The sequence below is a fragment of the Melanostigma gelatinosum genome (genome assembly GCF_949748355.1).
Source record: "Melanostigma gelatinosum genome assembly, chromosome: 16".
Taxonomy (NCBI): domain Eukaryota; kingdom Metazoa; phylum Chordata; class Actinopteri; order Perciformes; family Zoarcidae; genus Melanostigma; species Melanostigma gelatinosum.
Genome location: NC_136649.1, coordinates 12,742,126 through 12,766,421, shown reverse-complemented (window position 1 = coordinate 12,766,421; position 24,296 = coordinate 12,742,126). Strand labels below are relative to the sequence as shown.

General features: G+C 42.6%; 1 protein-coding gene across 2 annotated transcripts; it reads left to right on the top strand.

The window, feature by feature from the left end:
• Positions 1-15,056: 15,056 nt before the first annotated feature.
• Positions 15,057-23,561, top strand: bmp4 (bone morphogenetic protein 4). 2 transcript variants are annotated; one of them, XM_079287150.1, is made up of 4 exons: positions 15,057-15,305; positions 19,160-19,276; positions 19,870-20,234; positions 22,408-23,561. In XM_079287150.1, exons 3-4 carry the CDS (start codon positions 19,877-19,879, stop codon positions 23,259-23,261), a joined length of 1,212 nt encoding a protein of 403 aa, XP_079143276.1. In that variant the 5' UTR covers positions 15,057-15,305; positions 19,160-19,276; positions 19,870-19,876; the 3' UTR covers positions 23,262-23,561. The 2 variants fall into 2 exon arrangements, with proteins under 2 accessions (XP_079143276.1, XP_079143275.1); XM_079287149.1 differs by having other exon boundaries at positions 19,154-19,276.
• Positions 23,562-24,296: the final 735 nt, after the last annotated feature.

The following is a 24,296-nucleotide window of genomic DNA, read 5'->3' as shown; positions in this document are numbered from 1 at the left end:
TTTTAGCTGAACAATGTAACAAGCATCCCCACTTCACATCGTGATAGACCAGGTGGTGCAGAGGTTAGAAAGTATGCAGGTTCAAACTTTTCTCTCAACTTTTCTTTTTTCTATCTTCACAGAATTACGTCCGTCACTTTTCATATACGCGCAAATGAGTGCGATCCCTTCCGCGAGTGGCTGTCCGAAACGTTTGCCTGAAGACATGTTCGTAACTACACTTTGTACGTGTGTTCATTTGAAGCACGCCGAACCTCTTCAGCTGCTCAGAATCACAGAAAGTTTGAACGTTTACAGTTCAAAGATAACTGAGCAAACACAATCTGCTGAAGAGGACTGTGCGATACAGTCGAAAGCTCCACAGCAAGTGAGTAAGTGGACCTTGCGTTAAGGTTCCTTTGTCCTTAATTATCCCTTAAATTCCACACTTGTCCACCATCCGTAATTTTCTACAATGGTTGCTATCACTGAAATCACAATTCCACTGTGGCCGTCCGTGCACCATTAGCTAGCATCTGTCCAAAGCTGTTAGGTTTCTTAGAGTATCTCAGTGGAGGAATGTTTGCAGCAGAGGCCGATTAGCTGGGATTTCACCTGCAGATTTATTTTCTGGGAGCTGAAAGTATGGTGACAGAAAGTAACTCAATACTTTCACACATTATCCTTATCACCTCAGACTCACCGCCGTAATGGCTGCCGTGTTTTCCTAGCTCGCCATCATCAGTTATCCCTTCTCACTCCCTCCCCTGTGCACCGCTCCATTCTCTCTCCCTGTGTCTCCCGCTCGTTGTTTTTTTTCCTCCTCTTTTTTCCCCTTGATTTCCTCCAATCGGCCCCACAGAGACTGAGCCAGAGCACCTGCAAGTGCTCACTTTGAAAGATGTTGCAGGCCCAAGAATGCGCGCAGTAAACACATGAGCGCTGTATTTATAATAAATCAGCTTTATGGCCCTCTGATGGAGGTGATATCAGTGAAATTTATGCTGAGAGACCTCGCCGTCCTTAGCAAAACAGCTGCGAGATAGCACTACACCCCCCCCCCCCCTTCTTCCCCACTACCACCAGCACCACCTTCACCCCACCTCCCCGCCGCCACCGCCCCGCCCCGGCAAATAGCCTGGTCTGACTGGGGTTAGAGAGCCCAACACAGTCCTCTCTATGTGGCGTGGCCTGCGGTCCCTGGAACGGTAAAGTCCAGACTGAAATAGAGTGTGGGCAGGGTGGCGATAATGGGTAACAGTGTGTGTGTGTGTGTGTGTGTGTGTGTGTGTCTCTGTGGTTGTGTGTATGTGCAGTCATACGTGTATTTATTGTAGACTGGGTTGCACAAATAGCATCGGCCGCATGGAAGAGACCGGGAGAGTGTCACATTCACCCAGAAAACCTTCTCTCACAATCATCGTTCTCCTGAGAGCGCATTAAAGCTCAAAGTGAACAGCTTAAAAACTTACAGGGAAACCCAAAATACAAGAATTTAGTAAGACTGGGCTCACACATACTGTGCTATATGCGACCACAAGCACAGATGCACACACACTCACACACACACACACACACTGCTGCTCCCTTGATCACCCAGGCTCCTCCAACAGATGGTTTCTGTCACTGCTAGCGAATGGACGGACAACAAATTTAAAAGCGATGATGTCACAGCCACGGCTGTGTTGTACGGTTTCACCTTACAGAACCCATTCCCGTCATTCCATGATGAAAGGTGACCACCCGCCATTATTTGGTTTTCAACAGATGCAGGCAATAATAACAACGGCTGAGGCCCCGACGGTCCGAAGTGTTCTTAAAGCCTCCAAAGCGCTGTGGAGTTACACATAATCAAGCCCCGAAATAAACCGCGTAAACAGTGAATTACTGCGTTGTCCTCTGTTGTCATCTCCCGCTCTTCTTGCCAAGAAGGGTGCAGCAGCTTCTGTAAATGTTTGTTGTCCTTTTGTCAACAACCCCTCTTCAGGAGCCTTCATTCAAACATGTTTACCGATTTGGTATCACGCCAAAGAGACACAAAGGTGGATGAGCAAAATCTGGGAGTGAGTCACACCAGCCAGCTGTACGTAACACTGATAATTGAATCCCTACCGGGCAAAATGTTTTGTTCCCTCTCTTTTTTTAAAGCCACCACTGAAGTGCCTTTGAGCATGACACTTACTAATAACCGCTCAGTGGCTTGCAGTGAAAGACTGGAGTTGTGCACAAATCGTCGAGGTGGGCCTGCCTCCAGCTAGAAGAGTAGTGAGCAGGCAATCACAGGAAAATGTAACATATTCTAAAGACACGTGAGCGTGGTTGTGTGTAGCTGAAGGTCCCAGTGAGAAAAATCAGATATGATCCAGTATGAGTTTGATTCATACAAGTAATGAAGTACAGGATTTTACTTCTCTGGCAAATGATCACTGTGACATTTGTACCATGTTTGCAAAGCAGAATAATGTGATTCACATCAGAAAGCACTGCACCAGACCCCTGAGGACGCTGAGGTCCTCTGTTCATATTTCTGGGAAATTGGAGGGTTTAGTAATATGAGGAAAAAAACTGTTAAAACATTAAAAAAAACAGTAAAAAAAACATTAAATACATGTATTGTTTTTCCTGGAATGATTCTGATATATTTTTCAGAGTAATTATCATAAAATGTGACTGTTTTGGTCAACAACAATAATATACAGTAATGATTATAAGCATCTGGCAGTAAGGCTTGAAACAACTTCAGAACATAATGGGTGATATACAGTTTACATGAGATATAATTGAAAACATGAATAGCTAAAGTGTGGAATTTGAGGATTATCTTTCAAATACAAATTTCACTTGTACAGAGCTTGGTTGGTAGCTTTTCCAGAATTTCTATGTGTGGGGATTCCGCTGTGGGCATCTGGACTCATCCCCTGAATATTTCTAGGCTCCTGGTCCTGCTACACACAATGTGTTATTGCATGTATTTGATCGGCCAATGCAGATGAGGTTGTATTGCGTTGCCAGGACCCCCTTTTGCTTTCTTTTTTCTTGCAATGTGATGATGACCGTATCTAAAATAATCATTCAGTCTGAATAAGGCCTTCAGGTTTTGGGAAAATACAACATGCATCCAAACCAAACAGTTAGCTTCTAGTGTGTTTTTTTGTGATAGATAAATAAAAAGCCAGCCAGAAGTTCTGTGATGGGAGGAGAGGACAAGAAAGCATGAAGCATGGTGCCATTTTACTCAAAGCAGCATGAGGAGGGATGGAGACTTCTGAGAAGTCATTTGGTTGCTCCTTTTTCCTCTCCTCCCTCCCCACCCTCTCCACTCGGTGTTCTCACCTCCTCTGTGTTCTCACCTCCTCTCCCCAGGCACCCTGTGGGTGGGCCAAAGGGCTGGAGGGGAAATCGACGGAGTAACGCAACAAATTTGGCAGCTACGCCGACACCAACCACTGGCGTGTTTGAGCAGTCGCCTTGGTGACCAGCGGGCTCCCGCAGCAGGGACCGGGGGCCTCCCGTTTTTCTCACCTAGAAGGGAGGAAGCAGCTTGGGATGGAAGGTGTTTGTTACAGGAACAAAGAGGGTGGAGGGAGGTTTACTCACACACACTTTTCCTTTTTTTATGTATTTTTGTTGCGTTCTGGTTAAGATCAAATTCAGAATACTATGTTTATACATGTTTTTTTCTAGATCGTGCTCCCGGATATGACCACGCATATGAACAAACAAAACATTTCAAATGAGGCCATTGAAGCCATTGAAAGTGAGCCAACCCGCTAAAGACAACAACTGGAAAAACATGGACACATGCATCATAATCCTGGTTAATATCAATAAAACAGTGGTGTTCTTCTTTCAACTTCTTCCCATTAAGCTTTTCTTCCATGAGCTTATTTGGGTTTTTGTGAAAAGGATACAATGTTTGCATGCGTCAACACAGAAATGTCACATTTGTGTTTCCTGAATGGTAAAAGGATATTGATGTACGTATAAACACACAGCCATTATGAATTAGATTTTCTGATGGGGAGAAAGGCTTTGAGTGCGTGACCTTTCAGTTTCAGACATTTGAAAAGAGAATCCAAAGCTTACTGTTAGCGGTCTCTAACCCAGCGGGCCCCTCGAGGGCCTGTCCCCGTCTTCGAAGTCTGTGTGTGTGTGTGTGTGTGTGTGTGTGTGTGCGTGTGTCTGTGTGTGATCTCCAGCTGCAGCCCTCAAGTATCCTCTTGCAGTAAAAAAGAAAAATAACAACAATGAAAAAGCACTCCAGCTGTTAATGCTCCCGACTCATTTGCGAATCACCAACCCTTTCTTCATTTATTTTATTGTCAGCGGAAAATTTGTGTCATGTCAGCGGGCCCCGGGGACCAGTGGTGAAGCACAGAGAGGAGGACAATGTGGCTTCAGTTAGCTGGATCCGTTACCACGTCTCTGAAACTACAGCGGATGAATCTGACTGCTTTCTCCGCCCCTCTTTATCTTTATTTAACCGTGTTTGTTTGTGGAGACTGGAGCATCTCTTTTTACGACACAACCACACTAACTCTGCTATTGCATTGCTCTGGCATTACGCGCTCTCCTCTCTGTACAGACTTTTAACAGGAATCTTGATTTGACGTGGAATTACAGGTAATATGACTAAGCATGCTTTTAAGAGCTTCCCAGCAGTCAACAACTCAAGTTACATCTGGCCTCGTAACTTTCTGATTTAGGATCTGCACTAGCCCACCAGTGGTGCAGACCATAACTTAAACGAGAGGGAATTAAAACAACCGTGCAGATAATTCACAGATTATGTTCAGCTCGGCACCGGTATGAAATTCAAAGCGTTGTTCTGATGATATTCTTTGTTTTCTTGTTATTAACTATTAGAAACACATCAACGAGCTGACATGTTAAGTACAATGAACATGGGCTGTAGTTCATTTCATTATCCGTAAATGCTCAGTCGCTGAAAATAGTTCCCACAATATGTGATATATACTCCTGTTTGAGTGATGTCCACTAAAACCTACAGAGCCCAGCTGTTTTGGGGAAAATATTTAGTTTTTTATTCAGCGAAAGTATGGAGAGACCAAAATAACAATTTGTTGGTATTTCCATGTGATTTGTTGACAATCAGAAAATCACAGAATAAAACCATCACTTAACATGATGACCTCGCGTCCCACATGCACGTGTGCACGTCCGTGCGCACGCACACACTGCACAGTATGTTGTGTTAGCGTGCCTGCGTGAGTGTATGTGGGGTAAACTGTATCCCACCCCTGAGCTTCAGCTCTCAAATCAAGGCCCTGAATGTAAACAGTGCACTGCCAGAGGACCTTGTTTATCAAATCTGCAATTGCACTCACAGAGCAAAATGACCTACAATTACAATCCCCAGCTAGAAATTAAGTTTTCAGTCAGCCATCCAGAAAAAGATCATAGAATATCCTGCAAAAGGGAATTCTTCAGTAGTCCTCCACCTTCTCCCTTTTTTCCTAAAACGCCATACTGTCATGGCTGTTGAAGTGACTTGCTTCCAAAATATGTTCCCCAGTTTTTGTGAAAGGGTTGATGTAGTTACCGTGCACACTAACACAGCGGTGGTTTGAGAGTGTATGTGTCACATCATGGTCATATTTGTAGAATTTCCTCCCAAAACAACCACAACAGGCTCATTCTTCCAAGCACGAGAGCTTTGTTGTTACCGGCTTCGCCAAGATATTCCGACCACTCCTAAAACGTCAACCGTTCCAGCAAAAGCAATTACATGCCGCTGCCCTGAAAGCAAAGTGGAGAGGTTCTCTCTTTAAAGTGTGTAAAATTCCCTCCTAGTTTAATTATGTGGTGCTGGGTGGAACCTGGAGGCTACTCTCTCCTCTCTCCTTCAACGTAAGTGCATTTTCCATGGCACGAGCATGCAACATATCGGTTCCCACAGAGCGATCGGAATCACGGCGGATCCCAAAACCTGGTTTACAGCATTCCTGGATCTCTGAGCAGTGTGGTGACCTAATCGCCTGACCACCGACTGCTCCGTGTCAAATCCCAAGCAGCAGGCCAGACACTCCTGAGAGTAACATCCGACTGCACCATGAAATATTACGTCAGGAGTGAGTCATTGGATACTGAGCCTCGGTTAGAACAGCTTTACATGCTCACAAACACAGGAGCGTTACTCAGACTGGATTAAACCGGTGAATAAACCGTATCACTGAAAGGGAAACGTGTCATTTCTGGCAGCCATATTGTTCAGTTTATAGTGTTACAGTGCATTTAATGGACACCGTTAAAGACCAAAAAGTAACCATTGAGATTTGTTTTCACATGTGGAAAATAAGTCTGGTAAATAACTGTTATATGTAAGTTTATGGTGATCTGTGATTATTACATGTGCGATAACTTGGCATTGCACTTCGTCAAAGTATTTCCAAATCAGTTTTGAGTATAAAAATATATGCTGACACCCTCAAGTCAATCCCAATAAATTCTTTGAGGAGCTGAACTGTGACACAAGTCTATTTCGCATCCAGCTGTTGTGCAGTGTTGACATTACAAACAAATTCATTTTGACAAATATCCAAGCTGGATAAACAAATCGGTCTCTCCTAATATATCAAGTAATGTTGCTGTTATTAGTGTGTTGACGTATCAGTCAAGCACATCATCAGTCAGCATGTGCAGATGATTCACAAAGCAGGCAAGACCGTGGATATTGAGCCGTTGTCTTTATTAGTGTTGTATTAACTACTAGGATCATACTGAATACACTTTTTGCAATCTTGCTTATTCATTCTGAATAAAATGTCCGAGCATTTCCCCCAAAATTCGACTCACTTTGTGGGAACCAGTCCATGAGAGACAAACCACAAATCTATCCTTATTTAAGTTGAATTACATTTTTTGAATTTTAGAGTCCAGCTTTCTCAGAAATAACCGCACTGAACAGCAATTGTCCAATCATAGTTTAGCAACTGTAACTAAGCAAGGCAGGTCTGTCATGACATGTCAAAGCGGTGTGAATGGGGCTCCAGAGGGATACTCTTTTGGAGCGTGCTGTCTTTTGGTTTTTGCTTGATCATACTGCTTGAAATAATACCTAATACGCAAACAGGGTTATGTCAGGATGAAATAACGTGTTTCCTTATAATAACATCTTCTTATAATATTGGTACAAAGCGCTACACTGGCATACAAGAATGCTGCTGTTTCTTTATTTCCATGTCGTCTGCGTGGATTATGAACCGGTGGAGATGTAGACATATAGCTTGGGTAATGCAGCTATAACCTTATTCTTTTAGCACAAATTATATGTATACAGCCATCAAGTACATGTCTAAGACTCGTTTTGGTTCTTGTTTTAAACAAGTCTGCTGAAAACGGTGTTTTAAGCCAATACACAGAGCTATCCTTAGCTTCATTTTCTAGCTGATAAAACCTGCCAGGGACAGTTGTCCGGCTAAACATACGCAGCCTGAGTTTCTTTGTCTGAATTCAAAGACACACTTTTTCAAAGGTTGGAAAGTTCAAGAGGTAAGTCTGCCATCATTATCACTGTAAAGTATGTAAAGGAAGAGGAAAGCCTGACAGCCGTAGCAACAGTGAGGTGGCGCTTACAAACTTTCATTTCACTATGATGGGAAGAATATAACACCATTGATTTGAGCATTTTATTGCCTTTGATTGTTATTCGTTATGTATTTTGTCCATTTTTCTGTTTCAACTCTCTCATCGTCTCCCCTGCTGCCCATGGTTCGCTAACACAGGGATGTTAGCATATTCCAAGTGCTTGGAATTCCTTCCTGCTGTCTTGGAAGCACACACTGCGTTTTAAAACTTGTCGGACCCTTTCAAGTTTTATTTGAAAGTATGTAATTACATTCTTGAAGGAATAACGGGTCCCTGGAGTGATTTACATGCTGTATTAAATGTCATGGTTTTCGAAAAGACACTGTTGACACTCGCCCGTTTAGGACCTCCTTGATAGCCTCAAATGATAAGACAGCTTTAGACAATGCAAATATGACATAGAGGAATGGTAGGCTTGGAGATGAGTGTATTTCCCCTCTGTAAAGTCTCACTGATGTCTTATTTCACAGCGGTTTGCTGTGATGTCTGTGGCTGGTCTCTGGTCCATTTATGAGTTACGCGGTTTATTAAACCCTTTGCCGCTGAAGGAATTAAAAACTTCAGATGACATGCAGTTTGAAGTGTATCAATAATGTGACGCTTTTTCATTTTTTACTTTCATTCACTGTCAGCTAAATGGCAATTTTGTTCAGTGACTTTATAACCGGATTTTGAGAATAACACAGAGTTCGATTGGCACACAAAGAATTCCAGAAATTCAACTTTTAGGCTCTGGTCACAGGACCCTCTCAGGACACTGTATCAGAGTCTACCGCATCAATTTCCATCTGTTCAAGTCTAATCTGTCTTTCTCGAGCACCAGCACACAACACTTGTGAGGCTCTCTGTCACAAAGCGGGGCCACCACCGGAGAATTTATTTGGCTGCCTCTTAGCTTGGCCTCTTGGGGACTGCAGTGTGGGCAAAGTCAATTCCCCTCTCAGATTAAAGGAGTATCCTCAAGTGCCAATCCAAATGGTGATAAAAAAGCTTTTTAATCCATTGAGAAGGTTTGCCGGTGTAACCCCCCCCCCCCCCCCCCCCCAGAGTCCCAGCATCAGGCGTTGCCCCACTCAGGCTGCGTCTGGACAGTGTTGGGGCCCAAGTGTGCCTCCTTTCACCCTGACAGAGGGAGAGAAAGGCCTAAAAAAAGGCCCCCTCCGCCACTCACTTGACCAGCCCCGCTTTGATAACATCTGGCAGGGGCAGGTTTGCACCAGCGACAGCAGGAGATGGAGGGACATTAAAGTCTTGTCACTCACTTGGCAGGAAGGCAGTCGGTAACTCGGCAGACTGAACCTCAATCGCTTACTCGGGAGTGTCACTGATGATCTCTCTTTCTAATGGGTCTGATGATATTCTCCAACAAGAGTGTTATATGAGATGATGGCTTGGCATGGCTGCTTTTTATTCTGAACTTAAATCCCTTTATCTTATCATTAGAATAACTGACACTCACTTCAGGCCAAATGTCTCGGTACAAATGTATTTTTGACCACAGAACAAGAACAAGAACTCTGAGACTTGAAACCTAAACATTCTTTACAAAAGGAAACTTATAGTGTTTATCTAAACAGTGATGTCTGTTGAAGAGGATGGGCCGGAAAAGACTTTGACCTATCTTTGTTCTGGGTGAAGGGGGGTTCGAAGCAGTTTAGAGGGGGCTGAATGTGAGTTTCAACACAGCTCCCCCGGAAAGGCTCAGACCAATTCAACATCCACCCCTCTCCGTTTTCTTTCTGTTTACTTCTAAATTCATGAGTTTACATGCCAATTCCATTACGGGGATTAAAATAGTTTGTCCAATCCATCCTCAAACTCTGCTTCCCTTGTCCCTCTCCCTCGCCTAACCCCTCATTCCACTTACAGGCTTTCAGGTCCCAGGGCTGGGTTAGGGGATTACAGGACAAGCACGCTGCAGCCCCAGCACCCAAAGAAACACAAGGCGGCTGTGTCGAAGAATGTCCCAATGAGATGTCCGAGCATTAGTGAAAGCTGAGGTTTTGATCAATGGCGGTGGCGCGTGTCTGCACTAGTGAGCACTTCATGGAGCGTCTGAAAGAGAAGAAAGAGAAACTGAAGGTGTGTTATGACATGGGGCTCAGGGTCTAGGCGGCTGGGTCACCTTTGAGCTGCTGCTGATTAAGGGCTGGTGTTCACAGGTGAGCGGCTCCGAGCAGGATTTAGTGACAGAGGTGAGATCACCCCCACTCTCCCAGCAAACGTCAAAGCGGCAAAGCACTGCTGACCTCTCCCCCAAATGGCCAAAGGCAAATGACTGGAGATAAGTGAGCGCTGGGACTGAGCTCATGTTCACGCAAAGAAAAGTGATGGCAGGGGAACGCAATATTTTGAAGTCACTTTTCAAACAAATTATGGACAAAAAAGAAAAGAAAGTAGAAAAATAACTGTAAAAAGAGAACAAGATAAAGAACTAGATAGATGGCAGGAGGCATGACACACTTGACTCTTTCTGCAATCTTCTCTGATCTACGAGTCCCAGACTTTGGGATCAGAGGTTCATGTTGTAAGTTGTGGAGTAAGTCAATAGTCAGCGGGTCTAAAAGCCACCCGCAGTTGGTAATCACCTTCGGAACTGGAGGGGCTCAAAGGGGCTAAGCCTGGTCAACACCTAAGAGGGGACATCCACCGCATATCTTCAAGTGCTCCCAGCAGCCTGGTTGGTAAAACACGGCTGAGGCTTCATGGGTGGAAGAAGCCATTATAGGCCGCGCCGCTGACCATCTGCCTGAACTTCATAACTTTGAACAAAGTAACGGAGCATAAGGACATTTCGGTGTGCAGCCTTTCAACTAAATTAGATAATGAAATTCAGTGAAAATATGATTAAATACATTCAAAAATATTCAAAAAAGATTACACTGAAAACGAGTCAATATCTACATTAAGTAACTGCATGCTGCTACACAATTATTTGATCACAAAAATATAGTTTTTGTCCTCAAACAACCATGACCATTCTTCTTTATTTCTGTAAAATAACACTTGCAAATGCAACACAACCATGACATGCAAAATATGACTTTACACATGAATATATTTGTGTATTCTTGCGGCAAAGAGAAAGCCGAATGGACTCTTTAAAGCAGGGGTCTCAAACTCATTTTCACTCCGGGCCACATCAGCATCATGGTCGCCCACAAAGGGCCGGTTGTAAATGTAACTACTCGCAACATATTGTTAAATAACTGTCTGCATTCACAGTTTAAAGTAGTCTTCAATGTACTCACAATACATTTCCATGTTAAATGTACAGTAACCAGCCAAAGAGCTGCTTCTAATTGTTTAAGTATCTCATAATTTTGACTTTCTATTTCATATTTTTGACTTTAAATCTCATCTTTTTGACTTTCAATCTCATAATTTTGATTGTCAATCTCATAATTTTGACTTTCAATCTCATAATTTTGACTGTCAATCTCAATCTCATAATATTGACTTTCTATCTCATAACTTTGACTTTCTATCTCAGAATTATGACTTTCTATCTAATAACTTCGAATTTCTATCTCATAATTTCGACTATGGGGATATTTTTATTATTATTAGTCTAACTTAAAAAAAAAATAAAAAATGATTATTTATTTTTTTACTTTTATTTTTTTGCTGGCGGATTCGCGGGCCACATAAAATGACGTAGCGGGCCGGATTTGGCCCGCGGGCCGGGAGTTTGAGACCCCTGCTTTAAAGGGTAAGATTGTCAAATGTGGGAAATAATAATATATAAAAGTAATAATAAATAATCCTCAAAGAGTAAGATTCCAGTAATAAGATTTCTTGTTAGAGCTTTTTCTCAGTTTAAATGATGAAGTAGACTGCTGTTGCTGCCATCAGTGACACCGAAAGAAATAATGACCGGAATGTTTCTTTATTTCTACAAACTTTCCATTTGAAACCACTGGTACATGTACTGTGCATGTATAGGTTGATCTTTGTGTTATCTGTCCATCACAAATTGCTCCATAACTCTGTTGTTTGGTTTGTTTTTTACGTGACTGTTTTTGAGGCTAATCTGCGATTTGCATCTTGTGGTCGAAGGTAATGCTGGTGTAGTCTTGCCTACAGTTGTCTTTTACACAACCACAGATTACAGTACGTGTACTATGCTGAGATATACTGCATAATCGTATTCATCTCAACGATACTCAAACAGACATCATGTTCTATATGTTGTAATTGGCTCATTGTTAGTTTACCCTCCAGACGTGATAGTATAATGTCCTGTAACACGGCACAAATGTCCTCTCACACACTTTATGAAGAGTCACACTGTATCACATGTCTAACAACTTTGCATATGTGTTAAATTAACAAAAAAACAAATCAACATTACAACATCATACTGATGTTAAGCTGCAGAAATGTTCATTTCAAAGTTTGTGAAATATATTAATCATGTTGCAAACGGTGGAGATGATTAAATGACCTACGCTGAAAAACACAACCTTGTTCCAATAATCATAATTATATTAAAACGTATTGGATAAACACCATATATTGTCTTGGTTTTAGCATAAAGTGCGAGTGAGATGTGACACTTGTTACTGTTTCACTTTGCAATGAGGCTGACAAACAAAAATGTTTGATCCATCAGTCATTAGAACTTGAGAGTGAAAACATGAAATATGGATCCCACAAGAAAAGCAGTAAATATGACCAAACATGTAATTGTGCATGACAAGGTTCCCATCAAAGAGACAAATGGTTTTAGTAACAGTGTTGAAATGAGACAATCACAGCTGGATATCCATCACCAGAGTCATGCAGAAGGTATGAGCCAGAAAGTTAGGGTTACACACACACACACACACGCACACGCACACAACATGCCAATTATCTGCAGTTTTTGCACGACTTTTTGAATTTATCTCCAAAGCCCCGGAGCCAAGAGCTGAAGGAAGAACCAAAGTCTGAGGAGATCCATAATGACCAACGCAATAAATGATCTGATTCAAAGGAGCACACATTGCAAACAATGTATTCACACAAGTACATGTAACATGGCCAATAAAGTCAGCTTTTTAGCATCCCAGATCTCAACAGACCACTATTCAGACAACATGGCCTCAAGACGCATTGAGGGTTTTCCTTCAGGGTAACTCATCTCCGTGTTTCAGCAATAAGTGTCAGACCTGTAATCGCTCTTTCGGACTATTTTGGCATTAAATATTTGTTGGATTTTAAACTTTCAACCCGTTCTATCTGAAGCTATCTTACTTTCTTGGTGCATTCACATTGGACATAAAATCAGTGAAAAAGTTTCAATCAAATGTAATCATTACCTGAGGGTAAATCCTCGGGAAGTGACGACACATGAGTTATGCAGCTTATCACTTAGTTAATCCACTTCAGCTCCATTGCACATTATAAGTATGGAATTTCCCCAAAACCTGGAAGCTTGACAAGTTTTCCCCATATTACCACTAAAGACAATAAAAAGCTTCTTATGTTAAACAATAGCGGATCAGCTCTGGATAATCTATGAGAAGTGCATACATATCTATGGGCTCATATCAAAGATAATTGTTTCATTTTTGATAGTCTGCATGCCTTTAAAAAATCTATCATGTGCTTTCCTTAGTTTTTAGTTCAGCTTTTGATCACAGGAGTCTATGAAAATTGTTCCACTAATATGATATCAATTGCAGTATTCTCAATTACAGTGTGGCCACAGGTCAGCTTTCTGGGTCTCCTGCATTTTTTTCAAAGATTCATGCATATATCTGCTGCTAAAGCTAAACGTCATCAACACGATTGTTATTTTGAGTATGAAAGCAGCAATCCGTTTCACAAAGAGAATAAATGGATCCATATTGAGTGTGTGGATGTCTGGAGAGGTGCTACAAGGATAGACATGACTGCAAACAAAACAAAACAGAGCGTCAATTGTTATTTTGAAATAGTTTAATGCTGTAATGCCTTTGGCTGTTGAACGGTCTGACATAAATAAGAGCAGAGAGTAGTGGTTCCATTTCTCAGACATCTTAAGGGAAAACAGATTTCCTTATTTCCTTTCTGCCAAACAATAATTGAATGAAACACTGAGAAATGCTTTTGAAAAGTATAAAGAATATTAAAGATGTAATGGTAAAGATGAATGTATTGTTGTGTGTTATAGTCCTCTGCATTTCAAATATACGACAACATATTTACATGAAGTATTATGGAATTAATTGATTGAAGTTTATGTGTATTTATGATCAATACCATCATTTTTAATGTCATCATTAATATTGTTGTTACAATTATTAATATTATATTGTAATAATGATTTGTTACTGTTATTATTCATTATTACGATCATTATTATTTTTATTATAGTGTTGAGCTATTAAAAAGAGAAGCCCAATTAAGTTTCTGATTAAATCATTGTTGCACAGCTCCACCAGTGAAATAAGAGTCACTCCAAAGATAGCAGGCGTATTGTATTGTTTTCTTGTGGGATTTTCTTATATTACTCCCTAATGAGCTTTAGAACCGCATGTGTAACGATGCATCAAACGGCTTGCACATGACGTATTAATTAAGCTCTATACTGACTCGAAACAACTGACATCTTCTGTAATGAGGTTCAGGAATGAGAACGAATATGCATATTTGCTTCAGGATCCCCTAAAAATGACCAGATTAACCGAATAAACAGAGGAGTAAAAGATAGCGAGCACCTCAGTGTCTCGCTTTCTTCGTACCAGTGACAGTGAGTGAAGAAGGCAACGACCTCATTAACACTCATAATTACTTCTCTAGAGGCCAAACAAACGTCACCACATCTGCTTAAGGACCAAAGAAAACGAAATGTTTTTGCAAAACTGTGTTACCCCCCAAATGGACTTCATTTCAGGGCTAATGCGGAGCAGTAAAACCATTTTCGGTGGATGTGATAGCAGCAGGTCCACTCGAATTTAAAGCAGGGCCGCGCAGGGAACACGTTTTTTATTAAAATTGGTCGAGCGTTGTTGTTTTTTTATTTGATGTTTAATTGTTGAGTGTTTACCGTGCAAATCTTAAAGTTAGGCTGGGTGCCCAATTTTGATGTGGCCATTAAATGCCACTCAAATTCTCTTTAGACCGATTACATCTACAGGTGGCCTACATGTTTTTATTCAGAGTACCACGACGTCACCTTGCAACGAGTAGTTTACTGTCTGAGTCCCAGCATTTAAATGTGAGTGAGCGTTTGACCCGTCTGCTGTTATTCACAGTCAAATTACAACGTTTCGCGTAATGAAAAAGAAATTACTTCGCGCAATGAACTCTCTTTATTTAAAGTGGAGGAGGAGAGAAGGGGGGTTATCCAAGGTGTTTGAGACAGATGAGGGAGGTGGGGGTCGGGGAAGGAGGGAGGGCGGGAGGGAGGAGGAGGCAAGGACGGTAAATTGGGCGGACACATAAAAACTGCAAGGGGCCATAGATGCTGGATCATTTGTAAAGTCTGGCCGTCCTGCGCACCACCCGCCGTCACGAGCCGAGTTGGAGACGGATAGGAAACCCCGCTGCAGACCCCGAGCGCCGGCCTTCACCCCGACCCTGTTTCCTCTTGTCCGTTTAGAGGTGTCGCCAAAGGATTAATGAGCCAAAAAGGCACCCAACTTCTCCTTTAAGGCTCATTTCGCCGTTTTTCGGCTTTACGCCTGGACTGCCTCACACCTTCCCTTTCATATTCACTTCATTCGAGGATACCTGTACCTCTACTGATGGTAAGCGCGCACATCTGACACATTCACAAATAACAGATTCCGCAACGCAGCTTTTTGATACGAAACGCATTGAGTTGTACAGGAGGAAGTTGACAGTTTGTGGCTTTTACTTTTGGTCGTAGGTGTTTGCGCGCGTTTAACTGACTTCAATGGAAGTTTGGACAGCATTCCAGGTAGAAATGTAGAAGTAGAAATGACCATAGACGTGTTATTGTCTACCTCATTGACACAGAAACGGAGACCAGGTGAACTAGAAGTGTATTTTGGGACGAATATGGGTGGAGATCGAAGCAGGTTAAAGCCTTTTGTGCCGAAGAGTTGAGCAGTGACAAACCAATATAGTGAGGTAATTTCCAAACAGAGCGTCCATTTCTCTACGCCTGTCTCTCTTCAACACTGTTTAAATATTTACATTATTCAGATTTTTACTTTTCAAACCGTCGTTTGCCACCGAATTTTCCCGATTGGCACCGATGTTTCTCTTCGGGTCATCCCCGTGCGTAATGTGGAAGATGGAGATGACAATGCGCAGAATTTCAGCTAGAATAAAAGGGAATAAAACCATTGTTGATTTCTGAAGTTATTTGTTTTTTATTCCAATTAATTTTAATCATTACACATGAATCACGCTTAGGCACGATTCATGATTTAATTTCTGTCAAGTTATGATACGTCTGCCGTCAGTGCCAACAAATTACAGTGGCACAACAGAGGTGATTTCAGTTTGTAATTATTTGCCATTGTAATATAAGGACTCACGTGTTTTCACTTGTTTTGAAACAAATTATTATGAATTGCGTCATTGAATGCAGAGAAGCTGCAGCAAGGAAAACATATTGCGGCCTGCAGGCGCATGGCGTCTTTGGCACACTCCTTTACGTTTCTCTACATCCGACGTGCCAAACTTTGGATGCGAACGCATTTTATAACCAAGTAAGTAGCCTATGTGTTAAAAAAAAATCACATGCATCTCGCAAAGGCTCAATTTCCTTGGGTCGTTTCAGGAGAACATTTTTGTTGGTGATCATTTGGTTTTTACATTTTTATTATTTAACACTTTACAGCAAACCAGTTGAGAGCATTTTACATTAAAAAAATGGATTTGTTTTTTGTCATTTTTTGATTTCTTCTTAAAAAGAGCAAAATGAGCATTAGAGATATCAGAGGACTCATACGACTCATCATTTCTATATCTGAGTTCTTGCCTCTCAGAATGCACTAAGCAAAGAAAACCATTAACCTGGTTTCGGTGATCTCACTGACTGTGAATGTTCTTGCTCTTGAACTGCTCACTGGCAGCAAATAAAATCCCAAACCTACAAAACAACAAGACATTACAGGTCTCTGTTTTATTTCTTTCAACACAAATTAGGATATTGCTTTTTGTTGGGAACACTGGCTCCCTGTCAAGTAATTATTTCAAATCCTTTGAGCTTTAGTTACTTACTTGTTATTGGGAAACAAACTCTTTTTAAAGGATAGTCGTTGCCGTTTGCATTTCTTTTCTTTGCAAAAATTGGCCATTATCTGGAGCCACCAGAATAATGAATACCTATATAAACTGCATATCATACAGCTTACTAGCATTAACCAGAGAAGGCCATTTAACATGAATTGTGGCAGTAGAGGACAAAAACACAAGATGTGTTGGTAAACCGATTACTGGCATCTAAAATGAAAAAAGAAATCATGCCAGAGATTTGGCTGTTCCCCGTGTTAACCTGTTGCCCTCCTCCCTCCCTCCCTCCCATCTTCCCTCTCACCATCACTGTCAAATTCCTCAGGAAACACATTTGAAGAGCCATGTGCATATAGTCTGATCACATTATCTTTGGTCAGAGAGAGAGAGAGGCCAAGGGGGAATGAGCAAAGCCAAGGGAAGTAGACTGCTTCGGCCTAATTGAACCCTGGTCTGCATTTATTGTTGTAAAATGCATCGGTGTCAGTTTAAATGTCTTCTTAAAACATTTTATAATCTTGGAAATTGGTTTTGCCGCCACCGGTTCGATCAAGAGGAGCAAATATGAGTCCATAATGCTGGTGGTGGAAAATCACTGAAAACAATGAACAGGGTTGGTGTCACTCCAAATGCTTTTTTTTTCTAAATCACTAGTGAAAACATGCCAGAAAAATGAACGCAATGACTTTTTCCAGAGTTGAAAGTTACTCCCTGTCTGCCTTACATCTTCTTTCATCATCATCGCACCACTTTGAGTGTCTGTCTGTTTTAGCCTGCAGCTTTGTCAGTGGCTGGTTACAGTTACAAGATGTTCTGTATGGTCAGTGTTTTTGAGTGCTATGAATCCCTGTAATCATGGGAGAGGCCCTCGCTGTACAATGAACGTTTGTTGTAAGAGATGTGCGCGCACACACACACACACACACAAGTTATCCCCCCACCCCATGGGTAATAGAGCTGATCATGTTCTGAACCCTCCTCTCTCTTTGCCACAGTTCTCACGAACATGCAAGCGGTGGCACACACTCATGCACGCGTACAGGCATGCACAGCGTTTAGCTCATGCACGCACACACACCGCACATCCCCCTTTCTTCACTCACACTGGATCTAGTGTCATGACCGAAAAATAGGGGGGTTCAATCGGAGGTCAAAGTCTAATGCTGTTAGGAAAAAGATCCTTGATTGCATGTACAGTGAGCCATGCAGGGGCCGAGATAATCGCACAGATACAAACCCAGACACACACACACACACAGACAGACATACACACAATGTTCCTGTTAATGTGCATCCTCACTGTGTAGTCGTGCTTGGGTTCTCTCCAGTGGAACAGGCTCCAGATAATGACCAAAGACCTATGTTGCTTCTGCGAAGCAAGTAGCAAGGTTTGCTCTGTGGTCCTGTTGTTGTGGTCACTCCATCCAAAAAAACCTGTAATTTTATGAGTCTGATTCAACAGCATTTAGCACATTTAAATGACGCATTTAAAAGAATTAGTCATTAGAGCCATGAGCTGTGCTTGTTAAACCTTGCAGAGAAAAAGAAAAAAAGACTGCTGAAGATGAATCTTGTATTCATTTTTACGAGGTGTTTTTACGATTTCTGTCGGAGAATGTCCAAGAAAATGTCCTTGGTGTTGTGGTTATATATGAAATGAAGAGCCAAATATACCCTTCAAAAAAACATCAACACACGCCAGTGCTGAATGTACTGATGACAGTGATGTCAAAGAGCAGAAGGCCTGTCATCAGCAACACTTCGACCTGTGTGATCCCCCAAGTGGGGAAGCGTTACTGAGAGATGAAGCACTTTTGCGATCGATGCATTCAGTTCCTTGTCTGAAAAAAGGTGGCGTCGGCTGCTTGCGGGGATAAAGGTTGACTAAGTTCACTTGGAGACGGTTTCACTAAGCAAACAGCCCTCTTGTTTTGGATATAGATTTTACCACTCCTGATCAAAGTGGTGTTATCAGCTCTTTGGTCTTGTGTGTGAACATGAGAGGATAGATTTTCAGTTGAAGTCAGCACTTATCTCTTTTTTTCTGTTGGCTTTTTTTGCTCTTTGATTTTGCTTTTAAGACAGGTTTCTTATCAATACTTCGGGATCGATATAACGAGGTGTGTTTTCAGTCTTAGGTGAGTGTAAGGCATCAGGGATCTGCTGTCTGTGTTGTGGCACATCCCTCCTTACATTCCAGTTACAGTAAATAGCTAGCTTTGCCCATGAGCCAAAATGATAAGCCTTAAAGAGACATTGGGTCTCTCTCTTACCCACATACACACTGACACAGATATACCCTCTGCTACTAAATAACATGTAACAGCCTCAAGTGTCTGTAACTGCATTCATTTCATAATTTCCCTGTGTTTCTACCGATATCTTTCAGGAACAGGGTCACTCCAACGTTCTCCTGCAGCCTTCCAACACCACCTAACATTTCCTGGAAGATTGTGTCCATTGCCTTCTCCCATCAAACATGGACTGTTTTCCCATGCTTTATTTTCTGTCGGTAAGTGAAGTGGATCATGCCATTTCAATTTGTAGCATATGCCACATTGCTGCATCTCGCATCTTTCCCCTTTCCTCTCTGTCCACCGAGTCCCTGATTTCTGTGGCATTCATCCAGACTTAAGATAAGATCAGATTTACAGGATCACAGCAGCAAAGTGGACAGTGCACACAAGATACAGAGTAAAAAAACAAGAGCAACAAGTAATATAAAGAAGTAATAAACAGTAAAGAATATCAACTAAGTAAATAGAAGGTAAGCCAGGAGGGAGTAAAGAGGAATGACCCTCAGATTCCATTCAAAGAAATTGGGTTCTTGAATTAGCTGTTTACCTTTGGAGGATGTCGTCGAAGATAAACTGCAAGTAGTCTATCTGATCGGGGACTGCTTTACTGTGAACAAGGCAGACTGGACCATTAAAACCAATTAGTCTGCCCTCAGTGGGAACAGTTAGGGAGGTGGGTGTATTGGAGCTGGTGAAGACATGTAATAAAAGGGACAGACAAATATTAAAATGGAGGCCATTGTTTCTTTTTAGTGTTTTCTTCCCCCGCTGCTCTGTTTTAATGTTCTATCTTGGCTCCTCCTCTCAGAGACATCATGATTCCTGGTAGTCGAATGCTGATGGTCATTTTAATATGCCAAGTCCTGCTGGGAGAGAGCAACCATGCTAGTCTGATACCTGAAGAAGGGAAAAAGAAAGTACCGGGCCTGCAGGGTCGTTCGGCCGCTCAGAGCCATGAACTGTTGCGGGACTTCGAGGCCACGCTGCTGCACATGTTTGGCCTCAAGAAGCGGCCGCGGCCCAGCCGCTCGGCCTCTGTGCCTCGATACCTGCTGGACCTCTATCGGCTACAGTCGGGGGAGGCTGAGGAGGCCGGGGTGCACGACATCGCTTTTGAGTATCCAGAGAGGTCAGCCAGCCGGGCCAACACTGTGAGGGGCTTCCACCATGAGGGTAAGGGAAAAGAAAATCTTGTCGTTTGTAGGAAGAGAGATGATAAATGCTTCACGTCACAACAGAAACATGACACCATACTGACGGTCTCTACTGCCAGGCATTCCAATGATTTTGGTAGTAATGTATTTCATTAGCATGGGCGCGGACTGCTAAGTATTCAGTGTAAAAAAAAACATGTCCTACATCACATAAAACATGATCATAAGGCAGCTCCACCCATCTCACCAGAACCAAGGAATCTAAGGATGTGGTCACCGAACACTGTCTACAGAGCGGCAAAATAAAAATCTGCTAGACAAGCTCTCAAGAGCCTCATTTGACAAAACTGCATGTTTGGTCAGCAGCTGTAGGAAAAGCATGCCTTCATATGACTGACTTACACTTCTCACCCCACCCAGCAGAACGTCGCTTAAAAAAGCCTGGTCTTGGCCTGGAATTGGAGTGTGCTCCTCTCTCATGTCTCCAGTTTATATGGAGGGCTCTTTTAGAAGGACCTTCCTCAACGTGCAATTATCTTTAATGCTACTCTGCAGCCTTCTAAATAAAGCCCCTACTGCCAGCAATGTGGGTGCTGAGAGCCGACGCTGCCACTCTCTGTAGAGATGGAAAAACAGTCTCAGAACCATGGTGTGATAGAAAGACTGGAACGTTAGAAGGGTTTCTGTTTATTGTGACTTGGATCTGCTTAGTTTTAGCGACAAATGCAGAGGTTTCAAGTAGGCTCTGAGAAGATCCAGGGTACCCGATCTGTTAAATGTAAGTCGAGTTTGGAAAGCTAGACTGAAACGGTTGAATAAATACTTGAAAGCGGTATTTAGCAGAGGCACAAGAGGTGATGTGCCGGACTTAGCGAGTGAGGAAGCGATCTTGTAGCGCAGTGAACTGAGAAAACCCGTGGAGCTTTAGGGCCACAGCACATGTCCGGCCTTAGAGGGAGGAGTGAGTAAGGAGGGATGAGTCAGCCTTAATGGGTCTTTTCAAACACACTGCTAGTAGTACCAACGTTAGATAGGAAGCAAGAGAACCGCCTCCGGAGTAGGAACTACGGCCTGTGTTGCACCGTGTGCGTGCGTGCGTGTGTGTGTGTGTGTGCGCACGCATGTATATGTCTGTTTTGGTTTCTACTGCTCTCTACAGGCATTTACCCTCCTTCTCCTCTGCGAAACTATGTTAATAACACGCTTTGAGGCCTTCTGAGTGGGAGTGCTCGCTTTCATGGAAGCACCATTGTGCGATTCAGTTGACGTATCTGTCCAAAACACCGTGAGTGACTACGATCTGCAGCAGATGGACGGTTAGGGGCGGGGACATGTTTACGCGATAGGTAAACCGTGTATCCTTTCATCAGCAGCGAGACAGATGTGCTCTTATTGGCCATGTGTAACAGGTGACATCTCCCTGTGAATGAAACTACAAAGCACGGAGTAGATGAGAGGGTGTTTCACATTGTGAATAAGCTTTGGTTAAGCATTTGAATACATCGCATTCCCTCGCAAGACCGCCTTTCCCGTGGGATTCAGATAAATGCGATTCTGCTGTAGTGTCTTACTCCTTAATGATTATTCATGATGAAAATGATAAACGTCTTAAGTGAACAAACTGCAAAGCTAATCAAAAACACAGCAGGTTTTAATAATGAGAACCACCTGGGTAAGATTAGGGCCTGGGTGTGAAATAACAGGGGTGGATTGAGCAGGGAAATAGTAGACACAACATTCCTTTCCCCAACAATGGTGATCTTGCCAGAAATCTGCAGACTGAGCGTGGAACAGGGTACCTCCACTGTGTTTATACTGTAGCTGTGGTACGTTAATCACCACCCTCCTTGTAATGCATGTTTCAGCAAAGTGCTCAGAGAAAGGCATTGAGAGAAGGGCAGGATAATGCTTATGGATAGATAAGGAAGCGTGGACGCTGTATATTTATATTCCTGAACACCCCAGAGGCCTTGAAAATGTACATTCTTTTGTGTCAATTAAGCCGACTAGAGTTCAGTTTCATATCTGTTGGCGCTGTTTGGAGGACAAAGATCACAGTCGTTTAGTCAACAAACAACACAGCATCTTCACGGACACTTAATATCTCAATATTTTTGAATATAAAAGACGTACATATACATACGAATTATGCAGCTCATGAATTGTCCCTCATTTCTCTTGCTCATTTTCAGAGCACATGGAGATGGTGCATGATCTGGACGATGGAGACGCCGCGCCCCTTCGCTTCCTGTTCAACCTCAGCAGCATTCCAGAGGACGAGCTGCTCTCTTCAGCCGAACTGAGGCTCTACCGCCATCAGATCGATGAAGCCATTGCTGACGCCTTCTCAGACAACCAGGGGCTTCACCGGATAAATGTGTATGAGGTGCTGAAGCCCCCGCGGCCAGGGCAGCTAATCACGCAGCTCTTGGATACGCGGCTTGTGCGCCACAACGCGTCACGCTGGGAGAGCTTCGATGTGAGCCCGGCGGTGCTGCGTTGGACTCGTGAGAGCCTCCCAAATTATGGACTGGCCGTTGAGGTTCTGCACCTCAACCAGACGCCACGCCACCAGGACCGACACGTCCGCGTCAGCCGCTCGCTACACCAGGACCCTGGCGAGGACTGGGAGCAGCTACGCCCCCTCCTGGTTACCTTTGGCCATGACGGGAAGGGTCACCCGCTGACCCGCCGGACCAAGCGCAGCCCCAAACAGCGGGGCCGTAAACGCAACCGCAACTGCCGGCGCCACGCACTATATGTGGACTTCAGCGATGTAGGCTGGAATGACTGGATAGTGGCGCCCCCTGGTTACCAGGCCTATTACTGCCACGGGGAATGTCCCTTTCCTCTGGCGGATCATCTGAACTCAACCAACCATGCCATTGTTCAGACACTGGTGAACTCTGTGAACAACAACATTCCCAAGGCCTGCTGCGTGCCAACAGAGCTCAGCGCCATCTCCATGCTCTACCTAGACGAACATGACAAGGTGGTCCTAAAAAACTACCAGGAAATGGTAGTGGAGGGCTGCGGCTGCCGCTAACAAACAGACTGAAAAGAACTTGGACTGGAACCATGAAAAAAGCAACATGGACGCAAAAACAAATCAGAAGGTCTTTACTCCCAAAAATGTTCACTTGGACCCTTATTTATAACTTTTATGTTGAGGTGTATGTTTGTCTCACTTTTTTTTTTGTTTCTTTGACAATATGATCATATATTTTGACAAAATATATATATTTATATCTACATATTAAAAATAAATTGAGTCCTTATTTTAAAGCTGTACAACTTTTCATAATGTACATTAGATTGTATAAGGTTTTTTTATTGAGAAAATAGTAAAAACAGTCTAAAAAGTAAAGTTTATTTACTGGTAATATTTATTGCTTTCATATGATATAATGATTTTGAAGAAAAAAATAAAAAACTTGAATTGCCTCCAATAACACATTGCAGCAGATCACAAGATGCACACTCTGTCTATTTGCATGAATATTAGAGCACTGCGTTAACACATTTTAATAAGACACGTAAAACTAAATCCATGTCACCTTGTAAAATATTTATAACGTTATCAATTATCTACTATAAGTTGGTTGTAAAAAATGAATTTTGGTTTAAATCCTAAACCTATTATTTGCCAGATGGGCTTTTAAATGTGTTCAAATCAATTTTGAGCTAAAAGAGGTCATAAAGCAGAGAATTCTTTCAGATTCTCTGTCTTTGCCAAATAAAAATAGCCCGCTTTATTATCTGACATCTCTCCAACTTTGAGTGATTCACACTTCATCAAAGACAAATTGTGGAAATAATCACCCTGTGGATCAGCGTTTTCTCAATTTTCAAGCTATTTTCAATGACAGAGGCTGTTCCAGAAATGGGATGCCATTTCAAAGCCAGTAGGCCTTCATGGGTTAAGGCCTTATTGTTCTCAAATTTCACTTTTATGTCAATTAGGCTAACATGTGGTGGTTGGACACTCGCTAATCCGATTGCAGTCGGGGTGGGTTGTTGAGCCCGACTGTGAGAGAGTGATTCTATTGTTCTTGACGTACCCACATTGGGGACATGATTG